The 17471-nt window shown below is 32.3% G+C and overlaps 1 protein-coding gene across 1 annotated transcript in view; it reads right to left on the minus strand.

Moving 5' to 3' along the window:
• LOC132714196 (prestin-like) overlaps positions 1 to 17471 on the minus strand; it is a 45568-nt gene that overhangs the window by 17951 nt on the left and 10146 nt on the right. The window contains exons 5-13 of the mRNA XM_060696986.1: positions 15076 to 15240; positions 10522 to 10683; positions 9611 to 9693; positions 8948 to 8982; positions 7885 to 8009; positions 7131 to 7208; positions 3112 to 3207; positions 2503 to 2609; positions 470 to 539 (exon numbers count right to left, since the gene is read on the minus strand). Coding sequence (XP_060552969.1) covers positions 470 to 539; positions 2503 to 2609; positions 3112 to 3207; positions 7131 to 7208; positions 7885 to 8009; positions 8948 to 8982; positions 9611 to 9693; positions 10522 to 10683; positions 15076 to 15240 — 921 coding nt within the window. The remainder of the gene's footprint in view (positions 1 to 469; positions 540 to 2502; positions 2610 to 3111; positions 3208 to 7130; positions 7209 to 7884; positions 8010 to 8947; positions 8983 to 9610; positions 9694 to 10521; positions 10684 to 15075; positions 15241 to 17471) is intronic.

The following is a 17471-nucleotide window of genomic DNA, read 5'->3' on the forward strand; positions in this document are numbered from 1 at the left end:
TCATCTGTGTATTCAAATTCATAAAATAGAATAAAAAAATATTTTGTGACCAAAAAAATATTCATCAGAGACATTTTATCTTTCTCCAAGACGATTTAGCAATAACTACTCCACCATGCTAACTTTGTATGGACGTGATGTGTCATTTATTTGAATGTGAAAAGTTGTCCACTTATGTCAGAGATTTTTTTATTTAAAATGCTAAAATTCAAGAAATATGGCAATGCCATGAAACAAGGTTTTCAAACAGGAAACCATTTCCCTATTTTTAGTAACAGTGACCTTGACCTTGACTCAGACAGCCCAAAAGCAATCTAGTGAGGTCTCATTTTAAGCTTGCTATATACCAGCTTTGATTACAATACTTGTTCTATACTTATACATAAAACAACTCTTTAACACCCACCAACAGCCTGCCATTCCAAATCTAATAACAAGGATTTTCAAAACCTGGTTGATTATTACTTACCTCATGATAAGAATGCATGTCTCTATATAAATCTGTCCCTGGAATCTGTCCTAATACACAGCCATACGGTCTGTAATATGTAATCATTTAAGCCGTGTCATGACAAAACCAACATAGTGGGTTTGCGACCAGCATGGATCCAGACCAGACTGCGCAGATCTGATCAGGATCCATGCTGTACGCTATCAGTTTCTCCACTTGTAATAGTCTTAGTTGGTAAGCGAACAGTATGGATCCTGATCAGACTGTGCAGATGCGCAGGCTGGTCTGGATCCATGCTGGTCGCAAACCCACTATGTTGGTTTTGTCGTGACGCGGCTCATTTGATCTAATATACTAACATACATATCAAATAGAAATTCTAAAATTCTCTGGCTCAATATGTAGGATAGAATAAAGTAATATGGTGTGTGTCTGGTTTAATTGTTTGTCAACTATGCCAATTTTAACACAGTTTTGCACATATATTGTCACTTAATCCACCTATCCTGCAGCCTGGAAAACTGACAGTAAACTGGTTTCTAACCTGATTTTCTGGATAATTAAAGGGAGACAGAGGCAAAATTCTCATTTCCTCATTTTGAATATTTCACTCATCAATCTGTAAATGTCTTCAAAATGAATACACTAGGCAGTCACAGAATCAAAACTTTTCTCCTAATAAAGAATAAAATGATGGTTTCCTAACTTGACCCACGTGCATCAGGTTAGAGGGTTAGGTTTTCACAATAGTTGTCACAGTGAACTCTTGAAAAGTTAAAGAACATGTCAAATGAATGATTTCTGTCAATCATACAATATCCAAGTATCTATTATTGTAACTTCCAGGGTTTGTTCAAGTTACATGGCTAGTTTTAAAACTATTAAGTGATTCTGTCGGCTTCTAAATTTCGTTCAACATATATAGAAATATGTACGCTTAAAACCAAAAATATATAGAATTTATACAGAAATTCATGCTGTGACTTTTACAAATGTCATTTTAGCGAGATTTGAGTACATAAGATAATTTTGATATTTTTGTCATTAACCCTTTCCCCCATGAGCATATTGTGAAAAATGGCCATTTTCACTGAAAAGCCTCCTCTTACAAGTTCAAACTGCTATGAAACTATAACAAATGCTTCAATACTAATCAAACTTGGCACAAATGTTGACTGGACCAATGCCTTTGTAACGACATGCTCAGTCTTAAATTTCCTGTTACCATGGCAACGAGGGGACATCTCAAAATTGCCAAAAATCACTTTTTTGCCTCGATTTTTTTCATCAAATTTTATTTCAAAGTGCTGCAACTTCTCAAGGGATTGAGATAGAGTCAAAGGCTTTTCAGCGTTGGTTACACGTTACCTTATGATCAACCTGGGGACATTTTAAGCCCCTCACAAGTCCAAAATTTTCTTGGCGATGAGGGGGACTCCGCCCCACTCCAAACCCCCCAAAAAGAAGGGGGCACATCCCCCTTCTGGCAACCCCCTGATGTATTATTTGGATGGGGGACGGCGCCGAAAAAATGGTCACTTTTTTTAACAACATTTCTCAAACGAAAAACAGTGTTTGGGGTCTAAATAGGACATTTTTTCACTGTTTGAGGCCTCAAAAGGGGGGGGCAAAAAGCCGTCGAAACACGCTTATATAAGGGAAAAGGTTAATTTGCCTGAGCATCCCTTAAACCAGTAAATATTTGACTGACTATTACCAGCTGATTTCTGAAGCAGTGGTGAGAGATGAGAGACAAACAACCATTAGACCCAATGTATGAGACAAACTGTCATGATGAAATTCCTCATCACCCCAATATTGAACAAGTAGTCTCTGCCGTCTGAATTACAAATCCAAAGCGCAATTGAGCATAGCAGGCATACAAAATAAGATATCCCTAGACCCATTTCTAGACCAGAGAGAAAACAAGTCTATTATGGCTTGTTATAGGTCATCATCTTATTATACTTACAATATAAGACCCTTGTAAATTCTTTGACAAACTTACCGGTAAGTCCTAAAATGTGTGTTATAAGTGAGAAAATACAAACCTCTGACTTCTCACTACAACAGTTATAATGTTAAAGATGACAGCAGCACCAAGGCCAAGATCAACATCCAGTAACACTGTAGCGACAAATGCTACTATCCATACAAACTGTGAAATATAATGAATAAAATATTTATATCACATACAGCAGATACAGGCCCAGAGAAACACAACTAAGGTATATGTCAAAATATTGTTTGGCTTACACTGTTTATTGAGTAACAAATTTCTATAAAACATAAAATTAAAATTTGGAAGTATGGAAAGACATTTTTTCATTAAATAAAAGAATATTTTCCATGTTTATTTAGTTGTAAAGAAACTGTCATGAATTTTTTATACATATACTAAGTTAAGTAACACCTGCTTTATTAGCTAATTTAAAAAAAATTTCATCCGATGAAATCGCTTTACAAGAGATAAATATGCTCGGAGAATTTTAACAAAATTCAAATGGAAGGACAAATGTATACTAGCTATACAAAAATATTTAACATTACACAATGTTTATTTACTGTACCACATCATAATTATAATATGATCTTTTTCCTAAAATTCAAGTTTTAGTTATTACATTAAGAATGTAGACAGAAAAATCTTATTCACTTACAAAGTCTATGAGTGATACGTGCCAGAGTTTTTTAAGATCGAGGATTTGAAGGAACATCCCTCGTAGGGCAACAATGATAATAGAGGCTAGCACACTCTGTAAACATATGTAGATGTTAGCTAAACTAGGGTTATACCATCACCTCACTACAATAATAACTAATGGTGATGCCAGAAATACTAACAGAAATTGTGAATGTATGACAGGTGTGTTAGATATGAAGAGGATAGTTGAATGAGTGTAAGTACAATACTGAGTTTATTAAACAACTTGAAGCCAGAGGTTTGCATAACCTTGTTGCTGAAAATTGCATGGTGAGAGTTCAAATGTGCAGGAATAATTATTTTCAGGGAAGCAGATAGGCCTGGGTGATAAATTACGAAGAATTTGATCAGTAAACTGTGCATTAATATAATTCAACACAAGAAAAATGAATATCTATTTCCATTCCATATTTATAAAAATATGTTGAACTATATAAAGGGTAGAAGTAATTTTCCTAACCCCATTTGGTTCTTTGATGTCGTGTAAGCATTCATTTTTATGCTATGCATATATTGTGTAATATTACAAGTGAAAGTCTTAACTGTTTAATAGCAGAATAATGTGAAGCATGTTAGAATGTTACTTAATTCATTTAACCAGTTCAATAAACTTAGTATAAATGAAGCTACACGAATATTCTATTTATCACATACATAAAAGTAGAATGATTTGACACTATATTTGTATAACGCAAATTATGTTTCATCAAAATACATGTTCATGTACATGTATAACACTATTTTTCACAGAGTTATGAAAGTGGCATTAGCATGTGATAAATATCATATAATATTAGCAAAAACAAAAGACCAATATGTAACAAGAGGGCCATGATGGCCCTGGGGTCGCTCACCTGTACATAGGCCCCCTGGGCGGGGCCAGTTTAAACCAAAGGGCTTTTATTTGAACAAACTTGGAAGACACCCATTAGAAGATGTTTCATGATGTTAAGTTTTTACTATACATAAATAATGAAAAACAATGGCTTTTGCCCCCCTCCCCCTGGCAGGGCCAATTTTAACCCAAGGGCTTTTATTTGAACAAACTTGGTAGACACCCATTAGAACATGTTTCATGCTAAATATCTTAGCTCTAGCTCTTTGGGCTCTTTAAAAGAAGATTTTTAAGTTTTTACTACATGTATATAGGGAAAATCAATGACCCCCTGGGGATGGGCCAATTTTGACCCAAGGGCTTTTATTTGAATAAACTTGGTAGACATCCATTAGAAGATGTTTCATGCCAAATATCTAAGCTCTAGCTCTTTGGGTTTTTTAGAAGAAGATTTTTAAAGTTTTTACTATATGCATATAGGGAAAATCAATGACCCCCTGGGGCGGGGCCAATTTTGACCCCAGGGCTTTTATTTGAACAAACTTGGTAGACACTGATTAGAAGATGTTTCATGCTAAATATCTTAGCTCTAGCTCTTTGGGTTCATTAAGAGAATTTTTTTTTTTTTTTTACTATATGCATATAGGGAAAATCATAAACCCCCTGGGGCGGGCCAATTTTGACCCCAGGGCTTTTATTTGAACAATCTTGGTAGACATCCATTAGAACATGTTTCATGCCCAAATATCTAAGCTCTAGCTCTTTGGGTTTTTTAGAAGAAGATTTTTTAAGTTTTTACTATATGCATATAGGGAAAATCAATGACCCCCTGGGGCGGGGCCAATTTTGACCCAGGCTTTTATTTTGAACAATCTTGGTAGACACTCATTAGAAGATGTTTCATGCTTAATATCTTAGGTCTAGCTCTTTGGGTTCTTTAAAAGAAGATTTTTTTAAGTTTTTACTATATGCATATAGGGAAAATCAATGACCCCCTGGGGCGGGGCCAATTTTGACCCCAGGGCTTTTATTTGAACAATCTTGGTAGACACTCACTAGAAGATGTTTCATGCCAAATATCTAAGATCTAGCTCTTTGGGTTTTTTAGAAGAAGATGTTTAAAGTTTTTTCTTTTGGTTGCCATGGCAACCAGAGTTCTGCATGGAATGGAATTCTTTGAACAACTTTGTTAAGGCTTCACACAAGGAACATCACTGTGAAGTTTCATTATGATCTGCCTCATGGTTTCAGAGGAGATGTCATTTGAAAAGTGTGAACGGACAACGGACACAGTACGACGGACCAAGTACGACAGACGACGGACGAAGAGTGATCCTAATAGCTCACCCTGAGCATATGCTCAGGTGAGCTAAAAATAAAAGCAAAAGTAAAACAGAAGAAATAAAGTAGGCTGATAAAAGTTGAAGCATGTTGATATGAGACATATTAGAATATTCAGATGAGGTTGAAATAACAACAATATTTTAACCATACATAGAGGAAATCTCTCCTCTAAGGTCTATCAAATATTATATAAGTATACAGTAATAAAGTATAATGGTGTTTCCACAATGAATGTAATTTTCTTGTTTGTCAAATACTATAACTTTCCATAATTTCACACAGCAAAAATATTTATTCTATACACTGATAAAATTTAAATTTGTATCAAATTAAATATCACAGTATGTTATTTCAACCTTCAGATAAAATAATCTTCAACAAGGGCCTAAACCCTATATATGACAGAAAAAAGATAATAATCTGATTGTCTCCCTTTGTAATAAATATTATTATCAATTAGGATAGATGAAAAAGAAAGCATAGAGTAAGTATACTAAAATTAAAAAGAATAAGAAAGATGATGAACTGCATAAAGCAACAAACTTCAACTACAAAGAAAAAGAAGTGTTATCAAAGATATTTTTCATTTTCAAGAAAACACTAGCAATGGCCTACATAATGTATATCTATGTCTGTTACTTTGTTTCCTTTCAGGACATGAAAAGTAAGCATGCAATTAAAACAATAATTCAAAAACAAAGATAACCAGATAAAGTACTGCATTTTTCTAAATAAAAAAACAAACTAAATTGACTACATGTTTTTGAAAAGGAAACAAATAAACAGACATATTTAAACAGACATATTCTTGCCGTATCTAACTGTTAGTAACACTAGTATATAAGGAACTAAAACATGGTTAGCCAATCAGTGAGACATGTATAGTATTGGGAACAGTGTTTGTTATGTCAGCAAATCTTACAAAGTCTGGTCTACGATTGTACCAGAGATCTGGCACTGTAAAAATCTGGGCAAATAAACCATCTAAAAGCTACAATAACTGTAGGGGCCATAAACACTGAAAAAAAAAGTTTTTGATATTAAAACCCAAAATTTAAAAATTTTTATATTTTTTTGTTTGATGTATTTTCAATATGAAAATTTACCCCCCAAATCTTTTCAAATTAAATAAAACCCAAATTTCCCCCCTTATTCCCTTAAACAAATTTAAAACATCTCACGTTTAACAAAAATTAAAAATTTTTTCCAATTTAATAATTGAAAATAACCGGGTTTAAAGGGGAAACGTAAAATTTAATTTTTCCCAAGTATACTTTTAAGCTTTTTACCTTTTTAACTTTTCAAAACCTGGGGAAAAGAATAAAACCCAAACTATTTGGCAAAGGAAAATTTTCAATAAAAAAGTGCCCCTTTAAATCTGACACTTTAGCCATGGACACCAAGACATCATTATTAACAACAAACTCAATATGGTTCATAGATCAACACACATCTTAATGATGCTGCAATACATATCTATTTTCAGTAAATAATGAAATAAACACTGGTTAAATATACATTTACTTGAAAAGCATCTTAACCCATTACTTCATGAGCATTTTGTGAAAAATTGAGATATCCCCCTTCTGGCACCCCCCTGATGTATCTTTTGGTTGGGGGGCCGCGCCGAAAAAGTGGTCACTTTTTTTAACAACATTTCTCAAACAAAAACAAGTGTTGGGGGCCTGAATATGGCATTTTTTCACCATTTGAGACAACAAAAAAGGGGGGGTGGGGGTTAAAAGGGCGTTAAAAGGCGTGTATATCGCGTAATGGGTAAAGACTGACATACTTACATTGGGTAATGTTCTAAAGTAAGGTCCTATAGCCAGCAATACCACTAGCAGCAGACAACAAGAAACCAGCCCTGCTATCTGAAAATATTATATACAAAAATGTATAAAATAATATACATTTAAATGTGTGCTAAAGACTTAAGAAATCTCAAATACAATAAAAGACATTTTGTCGTCTTAGTGCAATAACAGATAAAGTCCTTCTAAATTTAAAAGCAGTTAATCACTTATTGCACTAAGGCAATTTTGCTTTTTTTATTGCTAACTATCTTTGCTTTTTCTATTGTATCACATTTAACTACAGAATCAGCTGAAGTGAAAGACCTTTGCTTTTTCTATTGTATCACATTTAACTACAGAATCAGCTGAAGTGAAAGACCATACATTTTTGTAGTTTTTAATCATAAACTACAAAAGAGGGAATACAAAAGAAATTAAGGTGAACTATCAATCATTTATGACATTTGTAAACAACAGTTAATTATGATATTGAAATCTTCTAACTTTGTGATATGGAATTGTCATGCTGGAACAGTCCATAGTTAGAGAGTTTCAAAAGTACACCACCATGGCATAAGCTAGTCATTATAGACATCATGAAACATTGTAAAAGTTATATTTACAAAGTTAAATTAGTGCAAGCAGATATAGTGGTAAAATATAACAGCATCAGATAATGCTGTCTACTAAATATAAAACCTATCCCATCTAGCTCTTAAGTCATTTATTTCATAGAAATATGTATTTTACTAACCTGGGTTTTACCTCCCACTCTCTCTTGTACCAGACTTCGTGGACAATGAAGCAAGACGGTGCAGCAGACACAAAGGAAAGAGGAAAAAAAAACTGTTGGACAAACCAACAAGGCTATCCAATTTCCTAAAACATTATAGGAAAAAAATTGGTGACACTAATTGAGCCATTAGCAAATAAATTTTAAAGACATTGCAAAAAATGACAAAAAAAACCTTATCTTTTTTTATATGCTTATCTTTTATATAAAATACTTGAGAAAACTCATTCGTTTTATAAAGTCTGTATAATCTTCATTTTTTTTTTTTTTTTTTTTTTTTTTTTATCTTTATGCATTCATCTAGTCACTTAAGATCTTTCTAATGTAAATTGTTAACCAATTCTTTTAAGTATATGTTCTTTTTTCCTCCCTTCATTTGAGATAATTTTTTAACATATTGAATTAGCATCCACCTCAAAGCTGGGTTTCTTGTTAAAACAACATTTTTTCCCTGTTACAAAAGCCCATTTCCTGAAACATAATGAGCCCGTTTAGAAAAACCCAAACCCTTTAAAGGGGTTTAAAGACCCGCATGGATCCAGCCAGCCCGCGGATTCCCCCCCAAATTTGATCAAAGGGTTTTAAAGCTGTTTCCCCTATCAGTTTCTCTAAATTGTTATAAGGGTTTTTAAGGCAAAACAGCATGGATTTCCTTTATCAGAAAAAATTTGCGCGAATCGCAGGCTGGTCTGGATCCATTTTGGTCGCAAAAACGCTAAATTTTGGTTTTTCATGGCCTTTGGGGTTTATATGGATTAATTTGGGGAGAAAACCAATTAAAAATTAAAAATTTTTAAAAAAACCCAAAATCTTTCCCCCAGCGGTTAAACCCTTTTTTAGTTTAATCATTAAAAACCCTGGTGACACAATACCCCATTTTTTAAGCCATTTGCCAAAAATAAAATAAGTTAAAGGAAAAATTTTTAATAGCTTATCCTATTAGCATTTGACTGAACTGACAAAGATTTCAAGTAAAACTTTAAAGCTTTAACTAATTTCCTTGTTGAACAGGTTTAAATATTACCAGTTAATTCAGGGGAAACCATGGTGAAAACAAACCTGTTAGCATCCGAACTTCATAGTCAAGGGGGTTTCTGGCAAAGTCCAGTTTTTTTTTCCCCCATCGTGGGGAATAATATTACACTTAATGGCAAATATGACAATAGCTAATGCTATAGCATCTGAGATTACGGCAGGAATGCGACGTAGGCCCCTTTAGAAATTTGGCTCAGGGGTTTTTTTAAAAAAAAGTAATTTAAAAATTAAAATTTGAAATATAATTAAAAAAATAGAATTTAAAGTTGTTATCCCAAAATCTGGTTTTAATTTTTTCTTGAAAAAAGCACCTTTTTTATTCAAAATAAAAAAATATTTACCTTTTAAGCAATTACTAAAAAGAAATTTTCCCTTTGCCTTTTCCTTTAAAAAATATTTAAAAAAGAGTATTAAAATTTGATTTTGCTGACACAAGAAAGATGTATTAAATTTTAAATAAAACTTCTTTGTTTAATAAATATCTATATAACCTATTACATTATATAGAACTTTACTTTCAAAATTCAAACATGCATGCCTTTTTGGCAAACATATTTTGGGACATTCCAAAAAAATTTTTAACAATAATATTTTAACATTAATTCTAGAATTTGTCTAAATATGATGGATATGAAATAAAACATAGTTTTACCCTGTTGGAATGTCTGAGACCACAACCACCCCATGGTTCTCTTCTAAATTAATTGCATAGGAAATCACTGTACCCAAAACAACCTGAAATGCACAGAAAATGTTACAACCCAAAAAATACATAAAATACTGCAAAAGGAAATACAATAAACTCTGTTAGTATTATTCCATAATTTTCATCCACAAGGACACTAAGAAAGTAATATTAGGTGTCTTTCTAGCATTTATGAAAGCCACAATCCATTATCTCAGTAATAATCATGTATGCAAGTAGAACCATCAATCATCCCTTAAATAGCTGGTTGCATTTTTGCACAAAATTTAATATTCTAAACCAGAATAGCAAATGATTCTCAGTGTTCAACTTTAACTTTTCTCTACATAAAACATACAGTTATATAATACAGAACTTCTGTACAGTAATATCCTGGGAGACAGAGATTTTGGTTGCTGGTGAGAGGTAGCCTTACTGTAATGCTTTCCCGCCAAAAATATCTAACATCGGTCAATATTGTAGCAAATCGCTTATTTCCGGAACATTTTTTCTTCAAAATCATGGGCAGTAGATTATTTACAGTCACTCATCCATTATCGCTATGTACTAAATTCTTGTTATAAACAGATAACAATTATTGAATACTAAAGATTGTGAAAAGCTTATTGAATACTAAAGATTGTGAAAAGCAACGTTTTGGATTTATTACGATATTGGCCGATGTTAGAAATTTCTTGGCGGGAAAGCATTGCAGTAAAAACAGAGGTTACAAATATTGTGAAGCCTTATGCTGGCAAAAAATGATACTGCTGTTGTAAGAGGTTATTGCTTGGCAGAGGGACTTTCTGCAGAAGTTGTACTTTACCTATATACATAACATTCAAGTATTTCCTGTACACAGACTATAGTATACTTACTACAATAAGTTCAATAGGTATTGGCATAAACATCCTGGCTTTGAGTTTCGGATTCTGGTTGATAAACCTGCCTGTACAATATAGTACTAAGATACACACAACAGACAGTAAAATTGTTACATAATTCGCTGATGCGATGTTTGCAAAGAAATCTCTGTATGTCTGAAAAATAAGTAATAAATTTCATATTTAATTCTTTTACAAACTAAATCAATGGACAAATCAACCAGTCTATGGCACCAGTTTTTGCTATTCTCCAAATCTGATCTGAACCTTCATAACACCAGAATACTTCAGTTCACAAAAGCAGAAAAAAATCAGTGAAAACAATGCTAGATTTATGGGTCTTTGATAATGACAAAAACAAGAACCGGTTGAATCGGGTGATGCTCCCCGAGAAGGTTTTGGACACAGGAAAGTATAAAAAAAAATGAACAAAGGGCAATAACTGCTAAAATTAGGCAATGCAGAGTTATAGTTTTTTGCACTGCACTTCAATTTAATGAGATCTATCTCTCTCTATAAAGTTATGTGATGATATCGCTTATAGTTTCAGAGTAATGTCCCAGGTAAAATTCAAAGTGTAAAAATGAACAAAGGGCAATAACTCCAAAATTAGACAAGGCTGTGTTTAGGTTCTTTAGCATTGTAGTTCTATTTAATGAGATATATCTACCTACAAAGTTTCATGTTGATATCTCTAATAGTTTTAGAGTTATGTTCTGGACAAAAGTCAAAAAAGTAAAAATAAACAAAGGGCAATAACTTTAAAATAAGGCAAGGCAGAGTTATGGTTCTTTAGCACTGCACTTCTACCCAATGAGACCTATCTACCTACAAAGTTTCATGTTGATATCTCTTACAATTTTAGAGTAATGTCCCGGACAAAGTTCAAAATGTAAAAATGAACAAAGGGCAATAATTCAAGTATTAGGCAAGGCAGAGTTATGGTTCTTATGCACTGCAAATCTACTCAATGAGATCTATCTACCTACAAAGTTTCATGTTGATATCTCTTACAATTTTAGAGTAATGTCCCGGACAAAGTTCAAAAAGTAAAAATGAACAAAGGGCAATAATTCAAGTATTAGGCAAGGCAGAGTTATGGTTCTTATGCAATGCAAACCTACTCAATGAGATCTATCTACCTACAAAGTTTCATGTTAATACCTCTTATATAGTTTTAGAGTTATGTCCCAAACAAAGTTCAAAGTGTAAAAATAAACAAAGGGCAATAATTCAAAAATTGGGCAAGGCAGAGTTACGGTTCTTGTGCACTGCACACCTACTCAATAAGATCTATCTACCTACAAAGTTTTATGTTGGTACCTCTTGTTGTTTCAAAGTGATGCGGCTGATGCCCCGCACAAGAAAAGCGGATGGACTAACTAACAGGTTTTTTTTAAATATTCACCTGGAATGCTTAAAATTCAAAACAGGACAGGTTCATAATACAAGGTAGGTAATTAAAGAAATACCATAATACTTAAAAAAAGCAATTAATAAAGTGGAAATTTATAATCTTGTTTAGTATTTCAATCCCACTATAAACTCAGCCACAGTGCTGTGTCTCCATCTCTTGATTTATTATAGCAAACCAAAGTAATATCATCTAAAGTGGCATGAAGTTATATTTTTTGTTTTCCATAATGAAATTAAAAAAAAAATCTTGAAAAAAAAATTTACAAGAATTTTATTAATTTCTATAAAAACCCTGACTTTTTTCAATTTGTACTCAGCTGGGAAGTTTGTGATTACTTTCTCAAGATAATAACACTTAATAGTAGAACTGATCTATCTTCTGTTTTTTTTTTATTACCATGTTTTTGCTTAACAGAGTCTATCATTCCACTTTTAATTTCACTTTTTTTCTTCACATTTTGTGAGATATTTATTGTATTCCTTTCAGTATGTGACTTTATAATAACAGTATCTTTATCTGAAACTGATCTCTTATTCTGTTTATTCTGACTTTTCAAGGCCTGTGAAACATGAACTGTTGACTACTTGTTCATAAATAAATGTAACTTTACACAAAAAACATGTTTTAATAAAAACTAGAAAAACAAGTTCAAGATAAATACCATATAATATTATGTGATTCTTTCAGTCTTAACATACATACACAACTGTATCACTCATTTCATAATATTCTTGCATAGACAAGTTTAAACACACTACTGTTTCTCTCAGTCTGTAATATACTTACACATAAATTTTAAACACCCTACTGTATCAATCATTCAGTAATATACTTACATATACAAGTTTAAACACACTACTGTATCTCTCATTCAGTAATATACTTACATATACAAGTTTAAACACACCACTGTATCTCTCATTCAGTAATATACTTACATATACAAGTTTAAACACACCACTGTATCTCTCATTCAGTAATATACTTACATATACAAGTTTAAACACACCACTGTATCTCTCATTCAGTAATATACTTACATATACAAGTTTAAACACACTACTGTATCTCTCATTCAGTAATATACTTACATATACAAGTTTAAACACACTACTGTATCTCTCAGTTTGTAATATACTTACATATACAAGTTTAAACACACCACTGTATCACTCATTCAGTAATATACTTACATATACAAGTTTAAACACACCACTGTATCACTCATTCAGTACTATACTTACATATACAAGTTTAAACACACCACTGTATCACTCATTCATTAACATACTTACATATACAAGTTTAAATACACCACTGTATCTCTCATTCAGTAATATACTTACATATACAAGTTTAAACACACCGCTGTATCTCTCATTCAGTAATAAACTTACATATACAAGTTTAAACACACCGCTCTATCTCTCATTCAGTAATATACTTACATATTCAAGTTTTAACACACCGCTGTATCACTCATTCAGTAATATACTTACATATACAAGTTTAAACACACCGCTGTATCTCTCATTCATTAATAAACTTACATATACAAGTTTAAACACATCACTCTATCTCTCATTCAGTAAAATACTTACATATACAAGTTTTAACACACCACTGTATCACTCATTCAGTAATATACTTACATATACAAGTTTAAACACACCACTGTATCTCTCATTCAGTAATATACTTACATATACAAGTTTTAACACACCACTGTATCTCTCATTCATTAATAAACTTACATATACAAGTTTAAACACACCACTGTATCTCTCATTCAGTAATATACTTACATATACAAGTTTTAACACACCACTGTATCACTCATTCAGTAATAATACTTACATATACAAGTTTAAAACACACCACTGTATCTCTCATTCATTAATAAACTTACATATACAAGTTTAAACACACTACTGTATCTCTCATTCAGTAATATACTTACATTTACAAGTTTAAACACACCACTGTATCTCTCATTCAGTAATAAACTTAGATATACAAGTTTAAACACACCACTGTATCACTCATTCAGTACTATACTTACATATACAAGTTTAAACACACCACTGTATCACTCATTCAGTAATATACTTATATATAAATTTAAAACACACTACTGTATCTCTCATTCAGAAATATACTTACATATACAAGTTTAAACACACTACTGTATCTCTCATTCAGTAATATACTTACATTTACAAGTTTAAACACACTACAGTATCTCTCATTCAGTAATATACTTACATAGACAAGTTTAAACACACTACTGTTTCTCTCAGTCTGTAATATACTTACATATAAATTTTAAACACCCTACTGTATCTCTCAATCAGTAATATACTTACATATACAAGTTTAAACACACTACTGTATCTCTCATTCAGTAATATACTTACATATACAAGTTTAAACACACCACTGTATCTCTCATTCAGTAATATACTTATATATACAAGTTTAAACACACAACTGTATCACTCATTCAGTAATATACTTACATATACAAGTTTAAACACACCACTGTATCTCTCATTCAGTAATATACTTACATATACAAGTTTAAACACACCACTGTATCTCTCATTCAGTAATATACTTACATATACAAGTTTAAACACACCACTGTATCTCTCATTCAGCAATATACTTATATATACAAGTTTAAACACACAACTGTATCTCTCATTCAGTAATATACTTACATATACAAGTTTAAACGCTCCAATGTATCTCTCATTCAGTAATATACTTACATATACAAGTTTAAACACTCTAATGTATCTCTCATTCAGTAATATACTTACATATACAAGTTTAAACACACTACTGTATCTCTCAGTTTGTAATATACTTACATATACAAGTTTAAACACACAAATGTATCTCTTATTCAGTAATATACTTACATATACAAGTTTTAACACACTACTGTATCTCTCAGTTTGTAATATACTTACATATACAAGTTTAAACACACCACTGTATCTCTCATTCAGTAATATACTTACATATACAAGTTTAAACACACCACTGTATCTCTCATTCAGTAATATACTTACATATACAAGTTTAAACACACCACTGTATCACTCATTCAGTAACATACTTACATATACAAGTTTAAACACACCACTGTATCTCTCAGTTTGAACACCAAACACATGTTTGATTTGACTTGTGAAGACATGACAAGCTGCTCCAGTTGTGAAGCCACTTATTAGTGGATCTGAGAGGTAGACTGTGATAAAACCAAGTCGGAAAACACCCATAAAAAACTGAAAATATTAAACAATATATATATAATTGACTACTTATTGCATTCAAGGAAACAGCCCTCAAGAACAAAGTGAAATTTTTAATTTCTAATCTCCTTCAATACACTGGTATTTAGTATGATGGTACTTGTAAAAACTTCTCACCACCAACACACCAAGTGATCAAGTGGAGAAGTTGGTATTCATTTGAAGAATTAAAGCAAGAGTGCTAAACAAAGAATACTGACTATAGACAGGTGTCCTCTAATTTATAAATGATAATTATACCACCACCACTGTCACACACTTAAAGCTAACCCAGAAATTTTAGAATGTAAATAGATTCATAAAATTCTTCTTGTTATTCTCGTAACATTATAACCTGAAATACATCATAGCAACAAAAACACAGACAGAATTCACTTAACAATGATACATATCCTGTAAATTAAAGTGACATTCATTTGCATTAATTGCAGGAAATAAAGATGTTTATCTTATCATATCAGATTAAAGAAAACTGTCTTCGTAACAGAATAAAGGGGAAATCTGTCCTGACATCTGGCCATGTAAAACACAAAATATATTAAAAGACCGCACACAAAAAACTAATAGCTTTTTAGGCTTTTTTTACATATGTACTTATGTTTAAATCCAATTTTCTTTTTAGAATTTTCTATTCTTTAAACATGTATATCTTTCATGCAATATCTGTAAATCACCAAATATTTCTTTATTTTATCATGATCATTGACCATAACAAGGCTAAACCTTTTAAATAACACAGACTTTGCCACCAATATAAAACCAGTCCAACGTGTACATCCATTCAGACTTATAAGTCTCTATAAATTGATTAAAACATATTAATTTAAGGTAAATTGTGAAACTAGTTCTTTTAATTTATATTAATCACTTTTGAGTCCGCCTCCTGGAACCAATCTGTGCTGTTGTCATGTGAAAAAACATGGTTGTGACCTGATTAGGACTCGAACCCGTGATCTCTGAGTTGAAAGGCAGACACCTTAACCACTAGGCCACCGCTCCCTTTCTTGAAGGGTCTATAAATTGCAAGCTGATTAACAATTCAAAATTGTCTTCATGATACCCTTAAAATTGACATAATGGAATTGTCTTAAATTGGAAAATGGACAAATCCCATTCAGCACTTCAGCAAGATTTCAACTGATTGATTGTTTTGGGTTTTACGTCACACCGACACAGTATAGTTCATTTGGCGACGTTCTAGCTTTACTGGTGGAGGAAGACCTCAGGTGCCCTTCCTTTCATTATTTCAGGCGTGAACGGGCACCCGAGTAGAACCACCGACGTTCCGTAAGTTAGTTGGATAGCTTCCTCACATGAAAGAATCCTTAAGTCCCTGTCAGGATTCGAACCCACAGCGGTGAGGGGCAAGTGGTTTGAAGTCAACGACCTTAACCACTTGGCCACGGATGCCCCTAGATTTCAACTGTTCATACTCTGCTGCAAACAAAAATGATCAGTCTTTGCCACCAATTATAGAGCCCAGCCTACATTGTTGTGCAGATCTACCATGTTCTTTGCTGATGGTTGCTCAAGTTATGTATATAACTGATATTGAAATCCTTTAAACTATGAATTGCCCAGTCCAGATTAATTCAAAGCATGGCAGATTTGTTACAAAATTTAAGCAGGTTTAAAGAGTTGGGTATATTTCTTCTAGAATATCAATGAATATACCAGTTAATATAAAGTTTAGACCAAAAAGTGAAACAATCTAATATTAAGATAATGTTGCATAGGAAACAAATATTCTCACACTTGATTATTATAATAATGGTATTTATGCTGATGAAGTGATATTCTGACATCATTATGTCAAACTTTTTCTCTTATGTCTAAAATTAAACTGTTTACTAATTACACTTTTTCACATCAGTTGTATTTCACCTGAAACACTGGTATGTGACATCTCTGTGACAAGTACTTAACTGTTATATAACTCATGGTGGCTTTTGCTGACACTAAACTTAATCATGTTTATGTTGTAATACTTACCAATGATTAAACTGAGCAAGTGTCTGAACAAGTGTTTGCCCTATTATTTACTGCCCTTACTTTTTATATATAAATAAGAACAACATCTTAATATGTTTTATATGGCCGGTCTGATCAATCATGTTGTTATTCAAGAAATACTAACATTGAAATAGGCTTATACATCCACATTCTTTCCCTTTAGCTAAAAGAAGATCAAGAGTGCCTTTTTG

The sequence above is a fragment of the Ruditapes philippinarum genome, unplaced genomic scaffold (genome assembly GCF_026571515.1).
Source record: "Ruditapes philippinarum isolate M1 unplaced genomic scaffold, ASM2657151v2 ctg1347_1_1_1_1, whole genome shotgun sequence".
In the NCBI taxonomy this organism is placed as follows: Eukaryota; Metazoa; Mollusca; class Bivalvia; order Venerida; family Veneridae; genus Ruditapes; species Ruditapes philippinarum.